General features: G+C 44.0%; 1 protein-coding gene across 2 annotated transcripts; it reads left to right on the top strand.

The window, feature by feature from the left end:
• The first annotated feature begins 713 nt into the window (after window positions 1-713).
• Window positions 714-22,946, top strand: Depdc7 (DEP domain containing 7). 2 transcript variants are annotated; one of them, XM_052725767.1, is made up of 9 exons: window positions 714-852; window positions 13,138-13,528; window positions 15,404-15,531; window positions 16,335-16,524; window positions 18,995-19,206; window positions 19,991-20,133; window positions 20,279-20,404; window positions 20,493-20,571; window positions 21,910-22,946. In XM_052725767.1, exons 1-9 carry the CDS (start codon window positions 780-782, stop codon window positions 22,101-22,103), a joined length of 1,536 nt encoding a protein of 511 aa, XP_052581727.1. In that variant the 5' UTR covers window positions 714-779; the 3' UTR covers window positions 22,104-22,946. The 2 variants fall into 2 exon arrangements, with proteins under 2 accessions (XP_052581727.1, XP_052581728.1); XM_052725768.1 differs by having other exon boundaries at window positions 21,813-21,924.
• Window positions 22,947-23,146: the final 200 nt, after the last annotated feature.

Raw genomic sequence — 23,146 nt, 5'->3', positions numbered from 1 at the left:
ATCATTCAACTTTGCAAACTTACCCCAGCATTGGGCCCCCGGTCTCCCTGCCTCAACTACCCGAGGTGCTTCCAGCAACAACCCTCTCCCTCCTCCCCCTGCAGCCTGCTGTCCCACTCTCCCCTTCCCGCAGCATGCCCCATGCTCACCAGACCCAGGGTTAATTTAGAATCAACACAGATTTCCTTGGCAGGCAGCCCCATGATCTTTGGTTGCTGTGGTCCTCTGACCTCTAGACATTGCTCTCCTGAGCCAGATAAGGCTTTGTTTGCTCTTTAGAGGGCCGGGATCTATGGAAAAAACTCGAAGCATTTATTATCGTGACACACTTGGAAGCATTTATGGTTCAAATCCTAAACTGAACGTCGGTTCAGGTAATCCTCATTAGAAAGCCCAGCCAACCTGGTCGTAATACTCGCAGGTGAGGGCACTAAGACCTGGAGCAGGGAGACTCGGTCTGGGGCGAGGGTAGACCCCCCGAGGGACACGTTTCGACCCAGCGGGTCTAGCCTCGGGCTAGTGCCGAGGAGCACTCGAAAGGCCGCGCCCCAAGAAGTACTTTTTACCTGGGCACGGCCCACCTTGAGTGGCCTGCGGCGTTTTGGAGTTCAGAGACCGCAGCCTGGGAGCTGGCCGGGGGCACGTGACCCTCAGGGGGCGGAGCCCCTGGAGCCCCGCCCCCGCGCCGGGCCAGTTAACCCGGGGCTCCGGCGCGGGCGCGCAGTTTGCGGAGCGGCAGCAGCGGCGGCGTGGACTGGGGAGTCTGTCCCGCCGCGGTCATGGCCACGGTTCGGGAGAAGGCGGCGGCGCTGAACTTGTCGGCTCTGCACAGCCCCGCGCAGAGGCCTCCGGGTGGGTCGGAGGGCCGCGGCCGCGCGGGGCGGGCGCGGGCTGTGGGCGGGAGGCGCGCTCCGCGGGCTGGGCGGCTGCGAGGATCCGCTTTCTCCCCACGGGTGGGCAGCGAGCCACCCACCCCGCCGCAGCCACATCCCGGCATGTTAGGAACTTTCCCGACCTGAGCTCGCGGTGGGGCCCCGGGTGAGGACAAGCGCGGAATTTGGGATCGCTTCCTGCCCAGCGTCGGGAGCACGAACTCTGACTGCATGGTAGGACCGGAGGTCGGTGGCTCCCCAGATTCGGAAGATGAAACATATGTTGTGTGAATTTAGCACTTTTCTGTACAAGCAGTGTCTCAGTGAATCCGCTTTATCCTTTTTTTCTTTCTTTGATAGTTACATGGCTTTGGGAGGGAGACAAAGTTATTGAATCACTGAGGGCGGGTTTAAGATCTTTGAACTGAATCAGCTAATCCGTTCTAAAATTCCGACCCTATCACATCTCTACTTCTGCAAATGGGGTGAATCGCATGACTTGGGATATTTGGCTTTGTCTGGATAAGGAACCACTTTCCCCCTTTCTGGAGCTGGAGAAATTGGCTTTCTACCAAAGCTTTTCATTTGTAAAACGCCAATTTGTGCAACAGTGATTCCTTCCTCTAGGTCAGATGAGTGGATCTCAGTGGCCCCACTATTGTGTTTGACTTACTAATTAATGCCCCACGTACTCTCCAAAAGGTTAATGATAATTTTGCTAGAGAACCACTTGTCAATTGTGCTTTCCCAGTGCAGACTATAAAGTGGTCCATATACGCCAGCTGTAGTGGATGGTGCACGCCCTTCGCCCCAGCACGGGAGAGGCAGAGGCAGGCAGTTCTCTGAATTCCGAGTCAGCTTGGTCTACACAGCAAGTTCCAAGCCAGACAGAGTTACAAGATGAGACTGTATCAAAAACCAAAGCAAACAAAAAACTGACCATATTCTGCTTTCATCTAAAAGGCTTCGATCCTTCTGTCTCTTGAAAGGACAGCTTTGGGCCCTTTCTGGTAAACGAGATTTCCACATTCACCTACTTAAACATGAAGGTCTTTTCTCACAGCTGAAATGTAAGTTCTGGGCTTTAGACATTTGTGAACATGATTGTAGATGGTGAGGGGGAATACATTTTAAAACTGTGTAGAAGACTCTGGGAGGGAAGAGCTGACCTGTTGGCTAGCACCTTTTTATTAAAGGAAGACCGCTTCGTGTCCTCTGCACAAGGAATAGCGGGCTGAGGGGTCTGCTGCCTGTTCTCGTAGGTCTGAGAGCTGGAATTCCTGTTTGCTAATGTTTATTTACGCCTCTTCCAGCCTGGGCTGCACTGTCACCATCCTTCTGAGCAAGGTAATGGGAGCCTAGGGTTTTGGTCCCGTGCCATTCCCTCTCTGTGTGCTCTGGCAAGCAGCTTTGTACTTCCCCCTTTCCAGGGATTAGTAACTCTTACATACTTTCAATGGGCTATAAGCACAAGCGGGAACCTGATTTATGAGGAAGAAAAAGAGTTTTGTGCTAATCTTCAGCCAGAACTTAAGACACCTGTCTTAATACAGCCCAACAAGAAAGCAGCATGTTACCTTCTTATTCCTTTATACTGTAACCCGAGGCTTCCAGTTTGCCTGGTGTCACTTTTCCAGGGAGCTCAGAGTACTTCCCAGATGCTTTCTCATTAATCTCTGAATTAAGTGGGGGCCAGTTCCTGCTTGTGTTGATGCTTCTCTTAGCCCATGTTAAAATCGTTCTTGTCAGTATTTTGTACCTACAGCCAGCCTTTACCGAGGCATCTCAGAGTCAGCTTCTCTCTGAGGCCAGCTAGGAAACCAACCTTGGACTGTCAGAGGCATTATCCAGCAAAAGTGTTGCCGTATCCGTTTCTCTAGTATAGGAAAGTTCCCCACCTGGCCTCAGCCGCCCGGTTGTAATAGAAACCTCTTCGACTTTTACTGTTTTCGTGAAGTTTCAGTTGTTGTCTGCTAAACATTTCTCTGAGTAATTTTTAAAGTACCTTTTAGATATATTTATTTAATGTGTGTTAGTGTTTTGCTTGTCATGTATGTCTGTGTGCCACATGTGTAACTGGTACCTTCAGAGGTCGGAAGAGGGCATTGAGTCCCCTGGAGTAGGAGTTACAGACAGCCTTGAGCTGTCGTGTGGGTGCTAAGAATTGAGAACCAGGATCCTCTGGAAGAGCAGTCAGTACTCTTAACCCCTGAGCCATCTCTCCAGCCCCAAGTAATTAATTTTTTGTATGTGTAAGTGTTTTGCCTGCATACATGTTTGTATACCAAGTGTGTGCCTGGTGCCCACGGAGGCCAGAAGATGCATAGGATCCTCTGGAACTGGAGTTACAGATGGCTGTAGCCACCGTGTGGGTGCTGGGAACTGAGACTGGGTTCTTTGCAAGAGCAGTGAGTGCTCTTAACCACGGAGCATCTCTCCAGCCTGAGTAATGATTTTAGAACTGCTGTCAAGGGGCTGGAGAGATGAATTAGCAGTTAAGAGGACCGGCTTCTCTCCCAGAGGACTTGGGTTTGACTAACACCCTCATAAACTGTCAGTAACTCCAGTTCCATGGGATCCAACCTCCCCTTCTGGCCTCTGGAGTCACCAGGCATGTATATGGTGCACAGACATACATTCAGGCAAATACTTATAAAATAATGAAATAAAATTGAAAAAAATAAAAAATAAGACTACCGTGGAAAAATAATTTTTCTGTGCTGGGGATCAAACTCAGGTCTTTATACATGCTTGCTGGACAAGTGTTCTTTTACTGAACGGCACCCCCATATCTTCAGTGGTGGTGGTGGTGTTGAAAGAACCATGTATGTGTGTGTCTAAGTTTGTGTGTGTCACATGAGAGCTGATGACTGCAGAGACCAGAAGAGTGTATCAGATCTTGTGGATCTGAATTATAGGTGGTTGTGAGCTGCCAGATGTGGGTATTGGCAACTGGACTCCGGTCCTGAAAGAGTGGCAAGTGTTCTTAACGTCCGAGCCATCTTTCCCGTCTTCCAGCTTTTTCTTTATTCATGGAGACAGGGTTTTCTGTTGTCGCTCAAACTCACCTCAAGCTGCACATCCTCTTCCCTCAGCCTCCTGAGTGTGCCGAGATTACGGCTTGTATGGGGAATTGTATTTCTTAAATAAAATTATCCTAAATCCTAAACGATTTAATGGTGATGCATGCTTTTAATCTTAGCACTAGGGAGGCAGAGGCAGGTGGAGCTCTGTGAGTTCAAGGTTGGTCAGGGCTACATAGTGAGACCCTGTCCAAAAAAAAAAAAAAAGTTAAATCCCCTGCTGTGTTTCCCATGTTTTTTCAGTCTTTGACTGAATTTCTTTTGGAACTTGGCATCACTGTCCATGTGGAATATCTTCCATAAGTATGGTCCTTCTGAACTAACATACAAATATTGGCAGATGATTGTTAACCAAAAAAGGTCCTAATTTACCCAGATTTCTTTAGTTGTGTTCTTTGTACGTCTTCTCTTCAGTGATCCTATGCAGGGTATTATAACTATTGCACTGAGTTGTCATGTCTCCCTGGGCTCCTCTGGACACTGATGGTTTCCTCCCTGGTTTTAACTGGACATTACTGTTGTACACAGTTAGTCACATTAACATATATGATTGCCTCAGAAGAGCGAGGTAGTTTGCCTGAGGTTAGATTTTAGTAAAGGGTGGACCCAAGAGTGAAACACAGGTCACTGGGACTCCCAGATCCATGCTGTTTTACTCTGTATCTGCAGCATCTAGCACTGTGCCATGCCTTAACACAAGTTCCCATACCTGAACAGTGTTTATCAACCCCAGGTTTCTTAACCCAGGCGCGGCTGACACTTTCGTTGTTGTGGGAACCATCCTGTGTATTGTAGGACTTTTAGGAGCATTTCTAGATGTCAGTAGCCCCTTCCATCCTGTTGTGATAAATAAAAAAAAAAATCTCCCAATAGGTCTGATGAGGATGCAAAATAATCCACTGAGAACCATTGGATTAACCTTTACAAATGGTTTTTAGTAGTTAGCAATCATCCACAACTAACAAATGTCCATTAACCAGTGTTAAAGCAATATTGAGACAACCCAAAACGCTGCTGAGTAATTGGAACTTCTATAACTGGAAGGGAACTTTAAAAATACTCACTAGCTCTATTTCTTAAAGTTTTATGGGAGGGAAAAAATGAGTTATTTCAATGACTTTTTAAAAGTTCAGTGCAAAGCTTTAGATTGAAAATGTAATTGCATGTTTACTTATAAGTAGTATAAGGGCATGGTGACATACACCTTTTTAATCCCAGCACTTGGGAGGCCAAGGCAGGCAATCTCTGTGAGTTCAAGGTCAGCCAGAGCTGCATAGTGAGACCATTTCAAGAGCAAACAAAACAAAACAAAAAGCATGTCTTCAGGAGTTCTGTGTGCATGTTGCCCATCGGTCACAATCTGGTTTAGAATGTGTGTGTTGGTCTACTTGTGGGAGTTTGCGTGGTTGGAGTTGCTTTGTCCATAACTAGGTTTTCACAGTAAGGGCGAACTGCTGTTTTCATGGTTGATCCTGCGTGTCCCTTGTAATCTTTGAGTAAAGTACGTCCCACCATGGCTAACTTATGAGTTGGCTTTAAATGGATTATTGGCTAATAACTTTATTAATTACTATGTATTATTAAAAATGGTCATGATCAATATTTCAAATAAATGACTAAAGGTCAGAATTATCTTGAAATTGAAACTTATTGTTAATAAACGTTTAGGGCTAGACAAGAGTTCCCATATCCGTAAAAACGAGTCTTGCCAAAGAGCTATTATTGTTTTCCAGCAAATAAAAAATATTGTTTACTTGCCTAGATTTACTCTAGCACTTAGGATTGCAACCTGGGCGTGGTAGTTCAGGCCTGCACTTCACTCTGGAGGTGGAGGCAGGAGGATCAGGAATTCAAGCTAGCCTTAGTTAGCTACGTAGAAAGTTTGAGGCCAACCTGGGCTTCATAAGTCAGTGTCTCAACAAAAACAAAAAGGCAGCAGACTATAATGTTAGATACCTAGTTTAATTTCTGGGTTTGTATCCAGCAAGATTCAGTGTGTCCCCGTGTTTTATTTCTTTCTTACGGACCCGTCATTCTGTTTGATATTCAGTGTTTGTATCTAAATGCTTGTAATTAGCAGTGTAGACCTGAAACCAAGCTTTAATGCATTATTCAGCTGTTGAATAATGAGTGTTGAATGTTGGGTGGCAAAGGGTCTTACCTACAGAGCTTAAATCTCTGTTTTTAGATTCATAGATTCCTTTGGTCATGATGTTTTTAAATTTTTTAATTATTTTTATTTCATATGTGTGGGTGTTTTACCTGCATGTAAGTCTGCATCATGTGTGTGTGTCAGCCCAGAAGGAGTCAGAGCCCCTGGAACTGGAGTTACAGATGGTTGTGAGCTGCCTGGTAGGTGCTGCAGCTCGAACCCAGGTCCTTTGGAAGAGTAGCCAGGGCTCTTAACCACTGAGCCTTCTCTCCAGCCCCGGCCACGATGATTTAGAACACGGTTGACCAAATGTTAGAAAGCTTCAAGATGTAGAATTTTATTTATTTATTTTCAGTTTCTTTTTTTTTTTTTTTTTTGGTTTTTCGAGACAGGTTTTCTCTGTTTAACTTTGCGCCTTTTCCTGGAACTCACTTGGTAGCCCCGGCTGGCCTCAAACTCACAGAGATCCGCCTGGCTCTGCCTCCCCAGTGCTGGGATCAAAGGTGTGCGCCACCACCGCCCGGCTTATTTTCATTTTCATTACATCATACAGGGTCTCACTGTAGCTCTGGTTGTCCTGGAGCTCAGAGATTGGCCTGTCTCTGCCTCGGCCTACCTTGGATCAAAGGTGTTCCCAGTGCCTGGCTTCAAGATGTAGAATTTTCCTCTCTTGAAAAACAAAAACAAAAACCTTGGGAGGCAGAGGCTGGGAGATCTCTGTGAGTTCAAGGCCAGCTGGTCTACAGAGAGAGTTCTGGGACAGCCAGGGCTGTTAGAGAGAGACTGTCAAAAAAAAAAAGAAGAAGAAAAAGAAAAAATGTAGAATTTTTGTGAGTTGTCCAGCTCATATGGTAGTGAGGCTTTAGGAAAGACTGAAGCGTCCCTTGTGACTGTTAGACTTACGAAACAATCACTGTGGACTTTTTCGTCTCTATATTCTGTGTAGAAATTACAGCAAGTCAGTTTATCCTGCTGACATTCATTTCGGTCTGGATGGGTGATAAGCACCTTCCTACCCGGCAATGAGGGGATCGGAAGTCAACTAACTGGTGAAGTCACCACTTAAGAAAACTGGTTATCCTGGTATGAGTTTTGGCACATTGGCTTGTCAAGTCCAAGGTACATTATGTATTGCTCTATCTGTATGAACATGAGCTTTGGGTCTGTGGGTGGCGATGCTTGAGGGGAAATATCCCGGAATGCAGTGTTTGAGAATTAATGGTCAGTGAGAACAGAGGGGACCTGAAAGGGCTGGCTTTTATCATGCATGGAGGACTCTGGAAACATTATGTGGCACACAGGTGCTGACCGCCCTGCTCTAACCTGTTCTTTAATCTTTCCTACAGTCTTATCCAACCTGTAAAACTTCCTGATTTCCCACATTTCAGTAGCAGGCTAATACGGGGAAACTTATTCCTCACTTCTGACTCAATTCCTGTGCATTCGCTTCCCCATGCTGTTCGTGCTGTGTGTCCCTCGCGGTCAGCATCCTTATTGTCTTATTAATTTCAAATTAGGAACTTCTTACGTTTTAGGATTTATGTACTGACCTACTTTGTGGCCCAAGTGTGTTAAGTTCTGTGTCCTTAATGCTTTCTCTAGCCGAGGTGGGTGTGAGAACAGTACTTGTACACCAATTACTTAGGTCTGGAGAATCGCTTGAACCCAGGAGTACTGGACCAGCCTGGGCAATATATTGAGACTTTGTCTTTAAAAAGAAAAGAAAATTACTGGCCTTAACATCTGTTTCATTTAACATGAAAGACAGTCTGATCTTTCCAGGTTTGCTTCGCTTACTTTCCTGTCTTCCTCCTATGTATAGTATATATTATAGAATTCACAATGCACTGTTTAAGAGTGCTGGCTACCAAGTGTTTGTAAATACTTTGGCAAAGGTTTCGTTAATCTTAAAACTGTTAAATTTGTTTCTCCTAATCTCTTGATTCTCTCGTTGTTTTACTTAATAGGAATCCCGAAGGAAAGATGAATTCTAATCCTGTATCTTGTGACCAGCTTCTCCTGAGACAGAGTCTCAGGTAGCCCAGGGTGTCTTTAACCTCTGCATATCTAAGGATGACCTTGATTTTTGGTCCTCTTGCCTTCACCAGCGTGGGGGCTGACAGACAGACAGACTGTTGTGTGACACCAGTGCATTTGTTAGAGTTACTTGCAGGCGTATGGGTGGAGGATCACTTAAAGGAGCTAGGATGGAGGCAGCTATCACCCTAACCCAGAAGTCCACCCCAGCTCACAGAAGCTGGAAACCTGGAGTTCACTGCACACGTGACCCAGCTTAGATGGTCTCTGCCTCTGCAGACGTCCTCAGTGCTTAGATAACCCCAGGGAGGAAAGAACCTGGTGAGTCTGGCCAGTTTCAGGGACTTCCCGAGCCTTTTGAGTGGTTTACTTCCTCAGTTCTTTTTTGTTGTTGTTATTGTTTTTCTTTTTCGAGACAGGGTTTCTCTGTGTAGCCTTGGCTGTCCTGGAACTAGCTCTGAAGAGCAGGCTGGCCTCGAACTCAGAGATTATGCCTGTAATCAGAGTTGTGCCCCACCACCACCCAGCTACTTCCTCAGTCTTAGGGAGCTTCCCTTTAGAACAGCAGTTCTCAACCTGTGGGTTTCAGCCCTTTGGGCAAACCTCTGTCTCTAAAGCGATTTACATTACGATTTATAACAGTAGCAAAATTACAGTTCTGAAGTCGCAACAAAATAATTTTGTGGGTGGGGTCATCACAACATGAGGAACTGTATTAAAGGGTCACACATTAGGAAGGGTGAGAACCACTGCTCTAGAACTTAATCTTAAGGAGCTTTGGACATAGGTCTGCACCACCAAAGTGCTGGGTATCAAGCCCAGCGTTGTACATACTAGGCAAGCACTCTGCCAGCTGAGCTATAGTCCCATAACCTAATAATTAACTTATATAGGTAAATATTAGGAAAACTAGTATTTAATTACTATCTCTGTAATCCAGGACAAGTTTAATACACTGAACCTCAATTTTCTGAAGACAGGATGATTAATAATTTTCACAGAGACATGTATCTGGGTTAAATTAGAGAAGACACAGTTTGTCGTATATATGTACTCCAGTGTTAGGTATTATTGAAAATGATACAATAACGATTTGAAGTCCACCTGCAATCTCAGAATTTGAGAGGCAGACAAGAGGATCATTGGTTCAAGACCAAGCTGCTGCTACATTAAGCCAGGCCAGCCTGGGCTACATTAAGACTGGCGGTGGTGGCACACTCCTTACAGAAAGAAACCTTGTCTTGAAAAAAAAAAACGAAAAACCAAAACCAACCAAACAAAAAACCTGACACAGACAAAACAACAACAACAACACTGTCTCAAAAAAAATTTGAGCCGGGCGGTGGTGGCGCACGCCTTTGATCCCAGCACTCGGGAGGCAGAGGCAGGCGGATCTCCGTGAGTTCGAGGCCAGCCTGGTCTACAACGCGAGAGCAAAGCTACACAGAGAAACCCTGTCTCGAAAAACCAAAAAAAAAAAAAAAAATTTGAAAGATCACAGAGCCAACATTAAGTTAATTTAGATCTCACTTTGATCTCATATTAGATAAATTAAGAACATAGGGTGTTAGGCCTAGGGTAGTGGCCACACCTTTAATCCCAGCCCTTAGGAGGCAGAGGCAAGTGAGTGATCCCTGAGTTCAGGTCCAGCCTGGTCTATAAAGTGAGTTCCTGGACAGCCAGGCTACATAGGGACACCCTGCCCTGCCTCACCTTATTCCCTCCCCAGAAGAAGGAAGGGGCGGCAGGAGCAGCTGTGGCTGCTGACACTTTTGCTCGTGTGGCTGTGGGAGTGCCGCTAACCCTGAGTTCTGGGTTCCCATTCTGAGGTCCCTGAACACCGACCCTGGCTTTACTCAGCAGCAAACCCTGGACTGCTGTCAGTCTGGTTCTAGTTTACCGTTTCTCATCAGTATCTCCACTGCTCTCTGGAAACTGCTTACCTAATGTTTGTGAGGCTGGCAACGGTTATTTCTCTGGTTTTCTACTACACTGAGAGTTACCTTAGTGTTTTTTGTTTGTTTGGTTTTGTTTTTTTTTTTTTTTTTTTGTTTTGAGATAGGGTCTCATTCTGTATCCTTGTCTGTCTTGGAACTCACTGTGTAAACCAGGCTGGCCTCCATCTCCCAGAGATCCACTTACCTCTGCCTCCAGAGTGCTGGCATTAAAGGCATACACCACCATGCCCAGCTATCTTCATTTTTAAATACAATTTTTAAAACTGAAAACAATCTCACCGATTATTTTGAACTAACATAATAATGGGTAGGTAATAAATTACTCATCGTTTGGTGTTGAAAACCTGCAAGTAAACAGAGGGATTTATATGTGTGCTATTAATTTTCACAGGAAAATGTGTTAGAGTTGCTAGCAGTTACGAAATTATGCTCTGAAGTAATATAGTGTGGTGACTGAGTGTACTCCTTACACTTCAGCACAGCATGTAGATCCCAAATGATGAACTTAAAATGCATGGCCCTAAGGTATATTTGATGGCAAAGCGAATGCTGAGCATGTGCTACAGTACTCAATTCAATCCCCAGTACAACAGAAAAACAACTATATCTCCATTGCATTAAAATGAGTTTCAAGGTAGGTGACATGCCTGCCACCAAGCCTGATGGTCTGAGTTCCAGCCCAGAAACCACATGTTGGAAAGAGAACCAAGTGAGTTTTGCCAGTTGTCTTCCTCCCTCCACACACATGCCTTGGCATGCACATGCCCACACACAGAACGTTAAAAAAAAAAAACAAAACAAAAAAACCTTAACTGCATTTTAATGTTCTTCAGGAGCTCGTCTTCTGTTCTCATCACATGTATTCTCTTAACGCAGGAAGAGGGGCTGGAGAGGGGACTCACGATGTGCATGCTGCTGCACAATCCTGAGGACTGGACTTTGGATTCCAGCAGGCTCGTAGCAAGCTGGGAATCCTGTGCCTGCCTCTGAGTGTGACCTTGTACACACGCAAGCGCATGCACACACCCGCACACACAGTTTACATTTCCTTCCTCTCCACGCAGTGGTTCCTTTCATGGTCAGTCTCCTCATTCCTTCCTTTTAAACTCTGAAGGGAAGTAGGAGTAACCCTCCTGCTTCTCTGCCAAGAGAATCCTGAACCCAAATGAAGCAGTAGATTTAACAGAAGCAGGGGCTTAATTCGGACTGCTGAATTTCCAGAGGATCTTGAGAAGTGTAGCTCATCAGAGAGCACACACTGACTATAAAGAAGGGGTGGAGGAAGAGGGGAGGAGAGCAGCACCCGGTACTGAGCGGATGATTAACTAAATAGCTGGGATCAGGTCCATCGGCTTCTTAAAACCCAAGGCCCATTTTCTTGCCCTTTGATTTCCCTTTTCTTCTGTGTGTTTTTGCCAAATAATGTTTCATGTAAGGAAAAATATCACGGGAAATTTTCTCAAAATTTCATTTGTTTTGTGTGTGTATGTGTGTGTGTGTAGGTCAGAGGAGGGTTTGTGGTAGTCCGTTCTGTCCGTCTGCCCTGTGGGTTCTGGGGACTTAGTAGTCAGGCTTGGAGGAAGAAACTTTACCTGCTGCTGAGTCATCTTGCTGGCTTGGAAAGTTTCTTCTCTCACATTAAAAAACAAAACTTTTTTTTAAATTTTTATTTTGAGCATACACATGGAGGTCAAAGGACAACTCTTGGGAGGCAGCTTCCTCATTCCGCCATGTTGGTTCCAGGGAGTAAACGCAGGCCGCTAGGTTTGGCAGCAATTGTCTTCACCCACTGAGCCTCCCTGGCCTGACAGGAAAACTTTCCAAGCTCATTTTCCCTTTTTTGTGTCCGGCAAAAATCTTACTTCGTTTCTGTGTTCACCCCCCCCACCCCATGTAATTTTTTTGTTTTGTTTTTTTGTTTTTGTTTTTACATCCTGACCAAAGTCTCCCGACCCTACCCTCCTCCCGGTTCCTCTCTGCACACCCTTATCTTTTGCAGTGGTTAATAAACTCCTATTGTAACTTTACCCTGCTTACTAAGTATTTAAGTTAGAAGCCTGCAAAACAGGAAGCTTTAGAAATATTCATTTGTTCTTGCAGCCTGTGAGAGAGAATGTGTGTGACTGTGAGTCAATTCCAGAGTGATTTCAGTATGCTTAGAAGTAGCATGTAACCTGTGAATACATTTTATATCTCAAATTCGAGATGCTCTCTGCCTCATGGGTTTGCTGCTGAAGACTGGATAATTGGGTAATCTTGCATGTAGCTGGTGGTAGATGGTCTACCCACTTGCTCTCACTTCCTACTGTGGCTCCCTCACCATGCCACCCTGGCCTTGCTGGCCTGTCCTAGCAGAGTGCATGCCCCTGGGCCCTTGGATTTTCTGTTCTCTGTTCTTTCCCCTGGTATCTGTACAGCTCACTTCCTGGTTTTACTCAAGTCCCTGTTAGATGTAGCAATTGGAAAAGTGGCCCCTAGTTTTTGTCTTTGGTCTTTGTGATTTTTGTCTCTCCAGAGCTGGAGACTGAACCCAGGGAGACACACACAATAAATAAATGTAATAAAATAGCACTCTCTTACTCAGTTGCTGCTTCTCCACCCCAACCTGTGTGTGTCTGTCTGTCTCTCTCTTTTTTGACAGAGTCTCACTAGGTAGCCTAGGTTGGTCCCAAAGTTTGACCCTTCTGCCTCAGCCTCCTGAGTGCTGGTGTCCCAGGTGAGCCACCGATCCCGGAAGCTGTTTTCTTTCCAGCACTGACTGAACATAATGTTTGGATCTGCCCATAGTGTCTTTAAATGTGAGAGCAGACTTGGCTTTGTTACTACTGTGCCTGCCACACAGGACAGCACTCAGTAGACAGCAGGCACTCAATTGTTAAATAAATTGCCACTGATAACAGTATTTCAATAACCTGCCCTTCACCTTATTCTGTATGGCCTTTGGAAATTGCTGCCTTCTGCCTAGGAATTGCGTAGACCTCATTACAAATGAGCAAAGTGCTAATGCCCAATTTCTCTGATTTTGCTCCTTTTAGGTCTCAGTGTGGCCCAGAAGCCCTTTGGAGCCACGTATGTGTGGAGCAGCATTATAAACACACTTCAGACCCAAGTGGAGGTGAAGAAACGGAGGCATCACTTAAAGCGGCACCACGACTGCTTCGTGGGCTCCGAGGCTGTGGACGTCATCTACGCTCACTTAACTCAGAACAAATTCTTCGGGGATGTCGAAATCCCTCGGGCCAAAGTGGTGAGAGTCTGTCAGGCACTCATGGACTACAAAGTGTTTGAAGCGGTCCCAACCAGAGTCTTCGGGAAGGACAGAAAGCCTGCGTTTGAAGATAGTAGTTGCAGCCTGTATAGGTTCACAACTCTACCTAATCAGAACGGTCAACCAGGCAACGAGAACAAAGTGTGCCCACCTTCCAGGTGAGTCCCACCTTCCAGGTGAGTCCTGCTCTTAGGGGATCATGGGCGTATTAGCAGAATTTTTTTCTACTTTTTTTTTAAAAGATTGTAAGTGAAGCCGGGAGGTGGGGCACACGCCTTTAATCCCAGCACTCAGGAGGCAGAGGCAGGCAGATCTCTGTGAGTTCGAGGCCAGCCTGGTCTCCAAAGTGAATTCCAGGAAAGGCGCAAAGCTACACAGAGAAACCCTGTCTCGAAAAACAAACAAACAAAAAAAGATTGTAAGTGATAATTTTGGCTACAATCTAAATGGTGGTAAATTTAATAAAATACAGCAAAATGTTGATGTACCAGGCACATCCGAGACTGCATTTGGTTGTACTTGTATTTTGCAGGAACAGTCAACAAACTTTGTTTTTCTGTCTCAAGTTATAGTAACAGTGTAAAAAAATGGAAATTTGTGGGATGAGAACAGAGAGAAAGGAAGGGCAGGGAGAGAGACACCAGCTCCTAGGGCATCCTTGGGATCCAGAAAGTGGTGGATACAGAGTGTGCACGGTGAATGAGAGCTTTGTGTGACATGCTAAAGGATCTGTGTGCTTTTGGTCTGGGGGTTTGTTCTGAAGTTTTGAGACAAGGTCTCCCTAAATGTCTCAGGCATTCATGAATTCCTGAGCTCAAGCCAGCCATCTCCCCTACAGGTGTGTGCCACTGCTCTGCAATGGTAAGGAACTTGGGACTTGGTCATAATAGGTGTTGGGAAGGCCACGAGAGACGTTCACCAGGATGGAACCGTGTCTTAGAAAGGTCATTTGGGGCTGGAAATGGCACTGCGTGGTTGGGGAGAACTAGGTAAGCAGTGTTGCAGGCTAGGGAAGAGGAGGCTAACCAGACGTGGGGGAGGAAAGAGGGAGACCAGAGAGACAACGTGGGACCAGTGACTGAGATGAGCGCAGGTGAGGAGGGCGTGATGAGTTTGTGAAGTACAGAGCCTGGCTTTCCCTTCGTTGCTGGAGCGAAGCTGTAGAGACAGTCATTTGATGCTCTGGTTCGGCTCTGACCTTTGGGTATTGACTTTTCAAATATTTTTAAGTCTCTCAACAAAATGTATCTCTATAGACACAAGCAAAGGAAATAAGGTAAAGTAGAACGTGCTCCCCATTCTTCAAGGGCATCTTCGTGCTTTGTTTGGAACCCTTGAGACCAAAAATGTGTAGTAATTTGTAACTGTGATTTTAGAAAGGACCTTTTGTATATAAATATTGTACAGTACTGTTACGGTCTTCAACACTGTGTGGTAATGAAACATTAATATTTCTGTGACAGACTAGGAACCAAAGACCAATGTCAGGATTTTGTTTTCTTTGGTGTTTGTTTTGAGATGGTCTCACTGTGGAGCCCAAGCTGACCCATAACTTGGTGTAGATAGCAACCCAGGCTCACAGTAAACTCAACATTCTCTTTCCTCTGCCTCTGGAGGGCTAGAATTAAAAGTTTTACCATCAAGCCTGGCTCATGTTTGTTATGTTTTAAAATGGGTGATAAAATTGTAGTCATTGAGTCACACCTAAATAAAGGTCCACAGGAGATTCTGTTTAGAGGATTTGCATTTTAGAGCTGGGTGTAGTGGAACCTGCCTGTAATCCCTGGATCTGGGATGTGGAGGCCAGAGAGGTTCAAGAGTTCAGGGCCAGCTCCAGCTACATAGTGAGTTTGAGACTACTTGGACTGCAAGAGACCCTGACCCCCCCCAAAAAAGTAGAGAGCGTATGAGTGAGTGTGTTTGGGTTGAGTAGAGACTCGAAAAGGATTTGCATTTATGTTCTGGTTCTGAAACAAGAGCTCTCTAGACACTGCAGCCCTCTAATCATTCCTGTGATTAAAACTTTATTTTAGGTACTCAGATACATTATTTAAGTCACCTGATATCAAGTCGGACAGTTTGGAGGACCTGTGGGAAAATCTGAGTTTAAAGCCTGCCAACTCCCCTCATATAAATATCTCTACCAGGCTGTCTCCTCAAGGTAAACTAATGATGCACAGTGAGAAATAGAAGTCTCAGTAGATATAGTTGTTGACGGTATTTCCTCCCAACCTTTATCTGAATTTTAATATTTAAGCAGAGAAAGAATATGCTGTGTGTTGAAGCTGTTTATGTTACGCTTCAACAGAAGTCTATTATCTTGAACAACACATCAGTGTTACAGCTCTTGAACACTGACTTTTGTCCATCAGCTGGCAGAGGTTCAAATCTAAAATGTTTTGCATGCAGATTCTTACTCAGTATATCCTCCCAGATGTTTCGTTTTCTACGATTTTATTAGGTTACATGAAAAATTAAAAATCATAAATAGAATTCTTATGTTCTTCCTTGTGGCCATGGAATGCAGCCTGATGATTTTGATTTCCACTTCCCCTCCCCCATCCTGGTTGTGTGGAAAGCCTGAGCGCAATACTCTGCAGCCAATGGATTCAAATGAGTTTTGAGGCTGAATGAACCATTCTTTCTTCTGAAGCCCTTATTAACATGTTGTATGGCTTGATCTCTTATCTCTGACATACTGCTTTATATAGTACAAAGAATGACAAGAATTCCTGTTGTCCAGTGCCTGTTCTCCTACACTTTAAACAACTCTTGGATTGTCTAATAAGAAAGCAGCACTCCATGAGTAAGGGTGGCCTGGTACCTCCTTTCTGCCACCAATTTAATAGACCTGCCTAGACAAATCCCACAGTGAGCATAGAATAGACAACTTGCCTAGACAAATCCCGCAGTGAGCATGGAATAGCTGTTAATTGTTACCTCTTGCTTTGTTTTCCTGTGTAGTTATTAATGAAGTATGGCAAGAAGAGACGATTGGACGTCTACTACAACTTGTCGACCTTCCATTTCTTGACTCCTTACTCAAACAGCAAGAGGCTGTACCTAAAGTCCCTCAGTCTAAGAGACAGCCTGGCATGGTCAACACCACTAACTATCTGGACCGAGGGATTCTCAGGGCCTATGGTGACTCTCAGTATGTGTAAATAATATAATTATTTCAGTGTGTTTGTGGGTAGAGTGCTTGCCCAGTGTGCAAAAAGCTCTGGGTTCAAGCCTTGCACTGTGGCCCACACCTGGCGTCCTAGCACTTAGGCGGTAGAGGCAGAAGGATCAGCATTTAAGGCTTCCTTCAGCTGCATAGCTAGTTTGAGGCCAGCTTGGGCTGCATGAGACCCTGTACTTGTAATCCCAACACTTGGGAGACAGAGGCAGGAAGCTTTGGCAGTTTGAGGCCAGTCAGGGCCTCATACATACTGAGACTGTGTCTCAAAAAAACTGTGTGTGTGTGTGTGTGTGTGTGTGTGTGTGTGTGTGTGTGTGTGTGAATATAAATCTCAAGATTTTAAGTCCTATAGTGCTAAGAGCAGACTGTTTTATCTTAGGAGTTCCATGTTCCTCATAACTTGGAATATTCTTCTAAGGAAAATTATAAAAGGTCAAAATAGCTTCTGTGATTTCAGTTGATTTAATGTGTAATTATTTTGCCTCAGTAGGTAGTGTTCCAGTCCAGTTAAGGAGATGGACGTGGTTAAGGAGTACAACTTACTTTTTTGGTTCTTCCTAGCTCTGCATTTCAACACACTATTAATATGAATAGTTGAATGCTAACAGATAGTATTAAAGAGCCCAGTGAGGTGGCTGCCACCGCATTAATCTGAGCACTCAGGAGGCAGAGGCAGAAAGATCTCTGTGTTCCAGGCCAGCCTGGTCCACATAGTGAGTTCCATGACAGCCAGGGCTACATAGAGAAACCCTTTCTGAAAAAATAAAAATAAAAATAAATAAAAATTTAAGGCTTAAAGTCTTACATGAAAGTATTGATCTTAACATACTGTTAAGTTCTGCATATATAATAGGAAGTTTATTCTACATGTTTGTTTCTATAACCTAAAGCAATGTGGAAATATATATAATATATATATTATACATATAATTTTGTTTGTTTTGTTTTTCAAGACAGAGTTTCTTTGTGTAGCCTTGGCTTATCCCAGAACTAGCTTGTTGACCAGACTGGCCTTGAACTCATAGAGATCTGACTGTCTCTGCCTCCTGAGTGCTGGGATTAAAGGCATGCATCACCATGGCTTGGTGGAAATATTTTTATAATTACCTAAATATTCAGAATTTGTGCTAGAAATGACCTTAAAGATAATCTAGCTTCATCTTTTTATAAACTCCAGCTGTCTCAAGTCTATGGCAGTAGAGGACATATAACAAGTTTATTGGAACACAGCATTTTCTGACTGGGGATGTAGCTCAACTGGTAGAGTGTTTGCCTTCCATATGTGAAACCCTGGGTTTAATCTCCTGTGCCTCATAACGGTAGCAAATGCTTGTGGTCCAAGCACTCAGGAGGATCAAAAGTTGGCCGTCATCCTTACTTACACAGTGAGCTGAAGGGCAGCCTGGGCCACAAGAGACCCTAATCTCAAAAAGAAGAACATTTTACCCATTGATTTAATTATTTTGAAATGCTGTCTTTTTTATTGTATTCTGTCCTAGCTAAAGCTAGAGATAACACATCATACATGTGGCTCTAAAGTTAGCAACATTGTATGGTAGAATTACAGCTTTAAGAGTCAGTCTGAAATGAGATGTCGGTGGTATCACACATCTGTAATCCTAGCACTAGGGAGAATCAAGATTGGGTATTGTCCCCAATAATTACACGGTGACTTCTTACTAATTATGAAAGTTTGGCCTTTAGCTTAGTCTTGTACCCATCTAGCTCTTATAACTTAAATTAACCTGTTTCTGTTAATCTACATTCTGCCTCGTGGCTTTTTACCTCCTCCATTCTGTATGTTTGACTCCTTCCGTGTCTCGCTGGCGTCTCCTACCACGCCAGATTCTAACCCCGAGTTCCTCTCTCTGCCTGGAAGTACCGCCTATTCTCTCCTGCCTGGTTATTGGCCATTCAGCTCTTTATTAAATGAATCAGATACCTTAGGCAGGCAAGGTAAAATATAGACACATCTTCATGCAATGTAAATAAATATCTCACAACAATTGAGAGTTCCGGGTTAAGTTTTTTGTTTTTTGTTTTTTAAAGATTTATTTATTTATTAGGTATACAGGGTGCTAGATCTCATTACAGATGGTTGTGAGCCACCATGTGGTTGCTGGGAATTGAACTCAGAACCTCTGGAAGAGCAGTCAGTGCTCCTAACCTCTAAGCCATCTCTCCAACCCCTGGGTTAAGTTTTAATTTTGATGACCTTCACATCCTTATTGTAGTAGATATTTTTACACACAAGGAAAATGCAATTTAGCTAATTTCTTTGACCTGTCATACACAATTTAGGCATATAACAAATGATTTTACTGTATTTAAGTGTGGAAAAATTTATCCTGGTGGCAAGCATGAACTATCTTGGGAATTAGATACTATGTGTCTGTGTTCTCTTTGCATTTTAAAATAACCCTCCTCTCCCTTGCTCTAGGGAAGATGAATGGATCTCTGCAGCCATCGACTGCTTGGAGTATCTTCCTGACCAGATGGTTGTGGACATAAGCAGAAATTTTCCTGAGCAACCAGACAGAACAGACTTAGTGAAAGAACTTCTTTTCGATGCTGTTAGCAAATATTATAGCACTAGGGAGCCTCTGTTAAATCACCTGTGTGACGTCCATAATGGAATAGCGGAGCTCCTAGGTGAGTGAGCTCTGACCACAGAATCCAAAGTTAATTGTCCTCAACGTGAACCAAAATAGAACTCTGGAAAGCTGGGAGGGGATCTGGACTAGTCTTAGAGAATATACTGAGCACATCTAGGGCTCCCTCTGAGATCTTAGCCACTCTGAAGTTAGGAGGGAACGTGGCTGCTGCCTCAGGACACGGCTGTCATTTGCTGCAAGCTTAGGCAGGAGCGTCAGTTCTCGATTTAGGAGGGTTGCCAGCCTGACCCTACAGCCTGTCAGAAGGGCGGCGCTCTGCTCTCCTATCTGCGCGGTCCTGCTGTTTCTCGGGGATTTTGAAAACAAAGTCAGAGTCCCTTCTAGTTTTCTCAGTACAGTTATCAGCATTCTACACACAGTACACTTTCAGAGTGTGCTCATGGGAAACAGTGGGAATTTAAGAAGCCAAGAGTCAGATTCAACACCCGAAGACAGTCTTGACTAGGGCCTAGAGTATCAATTGCTGATCTGAGAGCAGGCTCTCTGTATAGTGTTGGTCATTCATTTTATTTTATTTATTGAAATTGCACTTATTTGAGAGTGTACGTGTATTGTCCACCTGCATACATAGCACATGTGTAGAAGTCAGAGGACAGCCTCCTGGAGTTGGTTCTCTCCTGGTTTCATTCCCACCTTGTTGTTTGGTTTTTGCTTTTGGAAATAACTTGAAGTGTGCTACTTAGCATAAAGTGTAACCAGTTTTGTTCATCTTAGTAGAGTTTTATTTGGTCAATGAAGCATTTGTTTTCTTTCGGCTGAAGTCAATGGGAAGACAGAAATAGCGTTGGAAGCTACTCAGCTGTTTCTGAAGCTTCTGGATTCCCAAAATAGAGAAGAATTTAGAAGACTGCTGTACTTCATGGCTGTCGCAGCGCATCCTTCGGAATTTAAGTTACAGGAAGAAGTAAGTCTGTTGGTAAATGTCAATCGTATGCAGTGGCTTCAGCACCCGGATGCTGCCGTGGGAGGCAGCTCTCCCTATTTGCTCTCCTCTTAGCACTAGCGTTAGCTTTCAGTCTGTGCCGTGCGGCCTGTTCTTGTGCTTACAGAGTGACAATCGGATGGTTGTGAAAAGGGTGTTCTCCAAAGCTATCGTCAACAATAAAAACTTATCCAAAGGCAAAACTGATCTCCTCGTACTCTTCCTAATGGATCACCAAAAAGATGTTTTCAAGGTCAGACACCGACCATAAGGCTTATTCATGCTTATTTGTAACAGATCTAAATGCACGTGAATAATGTCCTATGTCCCTTCTTCCTAAGATTCCTGGAACGCTACATAAAATTGTGAGTGTTAAGCTTCTGGCCATACAAAAAGGAAGAGATCCTAATAAAGACACAGGTAATTTAAGACTATTATCTGCATGGTCCTTTTTTTTTTCTTTTTCTTTTTTCTTTCTTTCTTTTTTTTTTTTTTAATTTAAAGCACGAGCTCATTGTAACCCAGGCTGGCCATGGCCATGTAGCCACAGATGACCTTGACGTCCTGGTCCTCCTGCCTCCACCTTCCAAGTGCTGGAACCACAGGTGTTTGAGGCCACTCCCAATTTAATGTTTCATCATTCTAAAGACAAGTCCGTAGTGCTGACTTGAAAGTATTTTGCTATGATTAGTTTCAACTAAATAATTTGAAACATTCCCCTCAATTTTTTAGACTTAACAGAGTTCTTCCTGAGCTAAAACAACTTCAGATTCTTTTTTCTTGTCTATTTTAAAACCTTTAAAAGTCACATTTGCTTATTCTCTCTCTCTCTCTCTCTCTCTCTCTCTCTCTCTCTCTCTCTCTCTCTCTCTCTCTCTCTTCTCTCTCATGTGTGTGTGGAGGTCAGAGGACAACGTTCAGGAGTTGATTCTCTGTTTCCACTATAAGGGTCACAAGCATTGAACTCAGAACATCGGGCTCAGAGGCCTTTCCCATGAGCCATCTCATAGGCTAGCATAAAACATCTTTGTTATTGTTTTTGCTCTTTTGGGGGGCCCACACTCCAGCTCCCAAATAAATCACACACAAAGACATATTCCTATTTATAAATGCCTGGCCTTAGCTTGGCTTATTTCTTGCCAGCTTTTTTTTACTTAAATTATCCCATATACCTTTTGCATCTGGGCTTTTCCCATTCTCTTCTGTAAATCTTACTCTTATTCCGTGGGTGGCTGGGTGGCTGCCCCCTGGAGTTCTCCTCCTTCTCTGGCTACTTCTCTTTTCTCTGTTCTCCTCCCAGATTTCTCCTTCTGTGTATTCTGCTTGCCAGCCCCGCCTATCCTTTCTCCTGCCTCACTATTGGCCATTCAGCTCTTTATTAGACCATCAGGGGTTTTAGACAGGCACAGTAACACAGCTTCACGGAGTTAAACAAATGTAGCATAAACAAAAGTAACATACCTTAAAATAATATTCTACAACATATCTTGATTGCTGGGTAGTGGTGCACACCTTTAATCCCAGCACTCGGGAGGCAGAGGCAGGTAGATCTCTCTGAGTTCGAGGCCAGCCTGGGCTACACAGAGAAACCCTGTCTTGAAAAAGAAAAAATAGACCTTGATCAGGGTTATTCTTACTATCCTCTTTGATTTATTTTATAGAATGTCAAAGGAAAAGAAAAGAAACTACTGCATGATTTTTCTAGTTGAGTGTGGGAATAGAATCATTAACTGGAACTTCTTGCTTTTAAACCTTAAGGCTATATTTATTGCCAGAGAATTGATGAAAGTGACTATTCTAGCAGTGCTCAGAAGAAAACCAAAGACGAACTGTTGAACTTACTCAAGACTATTGATGAGGATTCAAAACTCTCTGCCAGAGAGAAGAAGAAACTGCTAGGCCAGTTCCATAAGACTCATCCAGACATCTTCAATGAGTATTTTGGAGACTGAACTTCTAATGTCTGTGTGTATGTGCACTCTGTATTTTAAGGACAAATTATGTAGCCTAAAGATATTTTTAGCTTGGATGTCTAAATATGAAGTTGTACTTAATAAAAATTTTATACTCGTATGTGTCAAAAAACCATTACTCAAATGATGTATTGATGTTAAGGACTAGATGAGTCCTTAAGGAGAGTTGATTTACAATTATTATGTTGAATTTATATAGAAAATCAGGGATTTAGAGGATATGATAGTAATATATTTATGTAAGAAAGTACTGGGGCTAGAGAGATGGCTCAGCAGTTAAGAGCACTTGTTGCTCTTGTAGAAGACCTGGGTTTGGGTCCCAGCACCTACATGGTGGCTCACAACCATATGTAACTCTGGTCTCAGGGGACCCAGTGCCCTCTTCTGACCTCTGTGGGCAATGTACACACACAGTACATCTACATCCTCATTCATATAAAGTAAACACATCTAATAATAAAAGTATTCAACAGGAAGTCTACATATTAGTAGGGATGTGTTTCTGGTTTTAGTTTTCATTTTTTTGAGACAGGATAATGGTGGTAGAAAACGGCCCCCAAAGGGAGTGGCACTATTAGGGGGTGTGGCTTTATTGGAGTAGGTATGCCCTTGTTGGAGGAAGTGTCTCACTATGGAAGCAGGCTTTGAGGTCTCATGTATGCTCAAGTTTTGCTCAGTGTGATACTCAGAGCACTTCCTGTTGCCTGCAAGATGTAGGACTCTCAGCTCCTTCTGCAGCACCATGTCCTACCATGATGATAATGGACTGAACCTCTGAACTGTGAGTGAGCTACCCCAATTAAATGTTTTCCTTTATAAGTTGCCATGGCTCAGTGGGTAAAGACACCTGCCACCACGCCTAAGGAACCGAGTTTGATCCTTGGGACCCACATGGTAGAAGGAGAGAACGTCCGTAAGTTTCCCTCTGACCACATACGTGTTGTGGCACAGGTGCCCCCACATGTAACACATACCCACCCACACATACAAAATCAAAGTAATGGGAGATGTTTTAAAGTGGT

The sequence above is a fragment of the Peromyscus californicus genome, unplaced genomic scaffold, assembly GCF_007827085.1.
Source record: "Peromyscus californicus insignis strain IS unplaced genomic scaffold, ASM782708v3 Scaffold_7__1_contigs__length_154581171, whole genome shotgun sequence".
NCBI lineage: Eukaryota > Metazoa > Chordata > Mammalia > Rodentia > Cricetidae > Peromyscus > Peromyscus californicus.
The sequence above is the reverse complement of the archived record's forward strand: the minus strand, read 5'-3'. Positions and strand labels throughout refer to the sequence as shown.

What these genes read in the sequence shown, in the direction of transcription:
- Depdc7 (XM_052725767.1), top strand. Translation starts at nt 780, where the DNA reads ATGGCCACGGTTCGGGAGAAGGCGGCGGCGCTGAACTTGTCGGCTCTG. An exon ending in AAAGTGTGCCCACCTTCCAG is followed by an intron (nt 13,529 to 15,403) that starts GTGAGTCCCACC and finishes ACTTTATTTTAG; the next exon opens with GTACTCAGATACATTATTTA. An exon ending in AGATCCTAATAAAGACACAG is followed by an intron (nt 20,572 to 21,909) that starts GTAATTTAAGAC and finishes TTAAACCTTAAG; the next exon opens with GCTATATTTATTGCCAGAGA.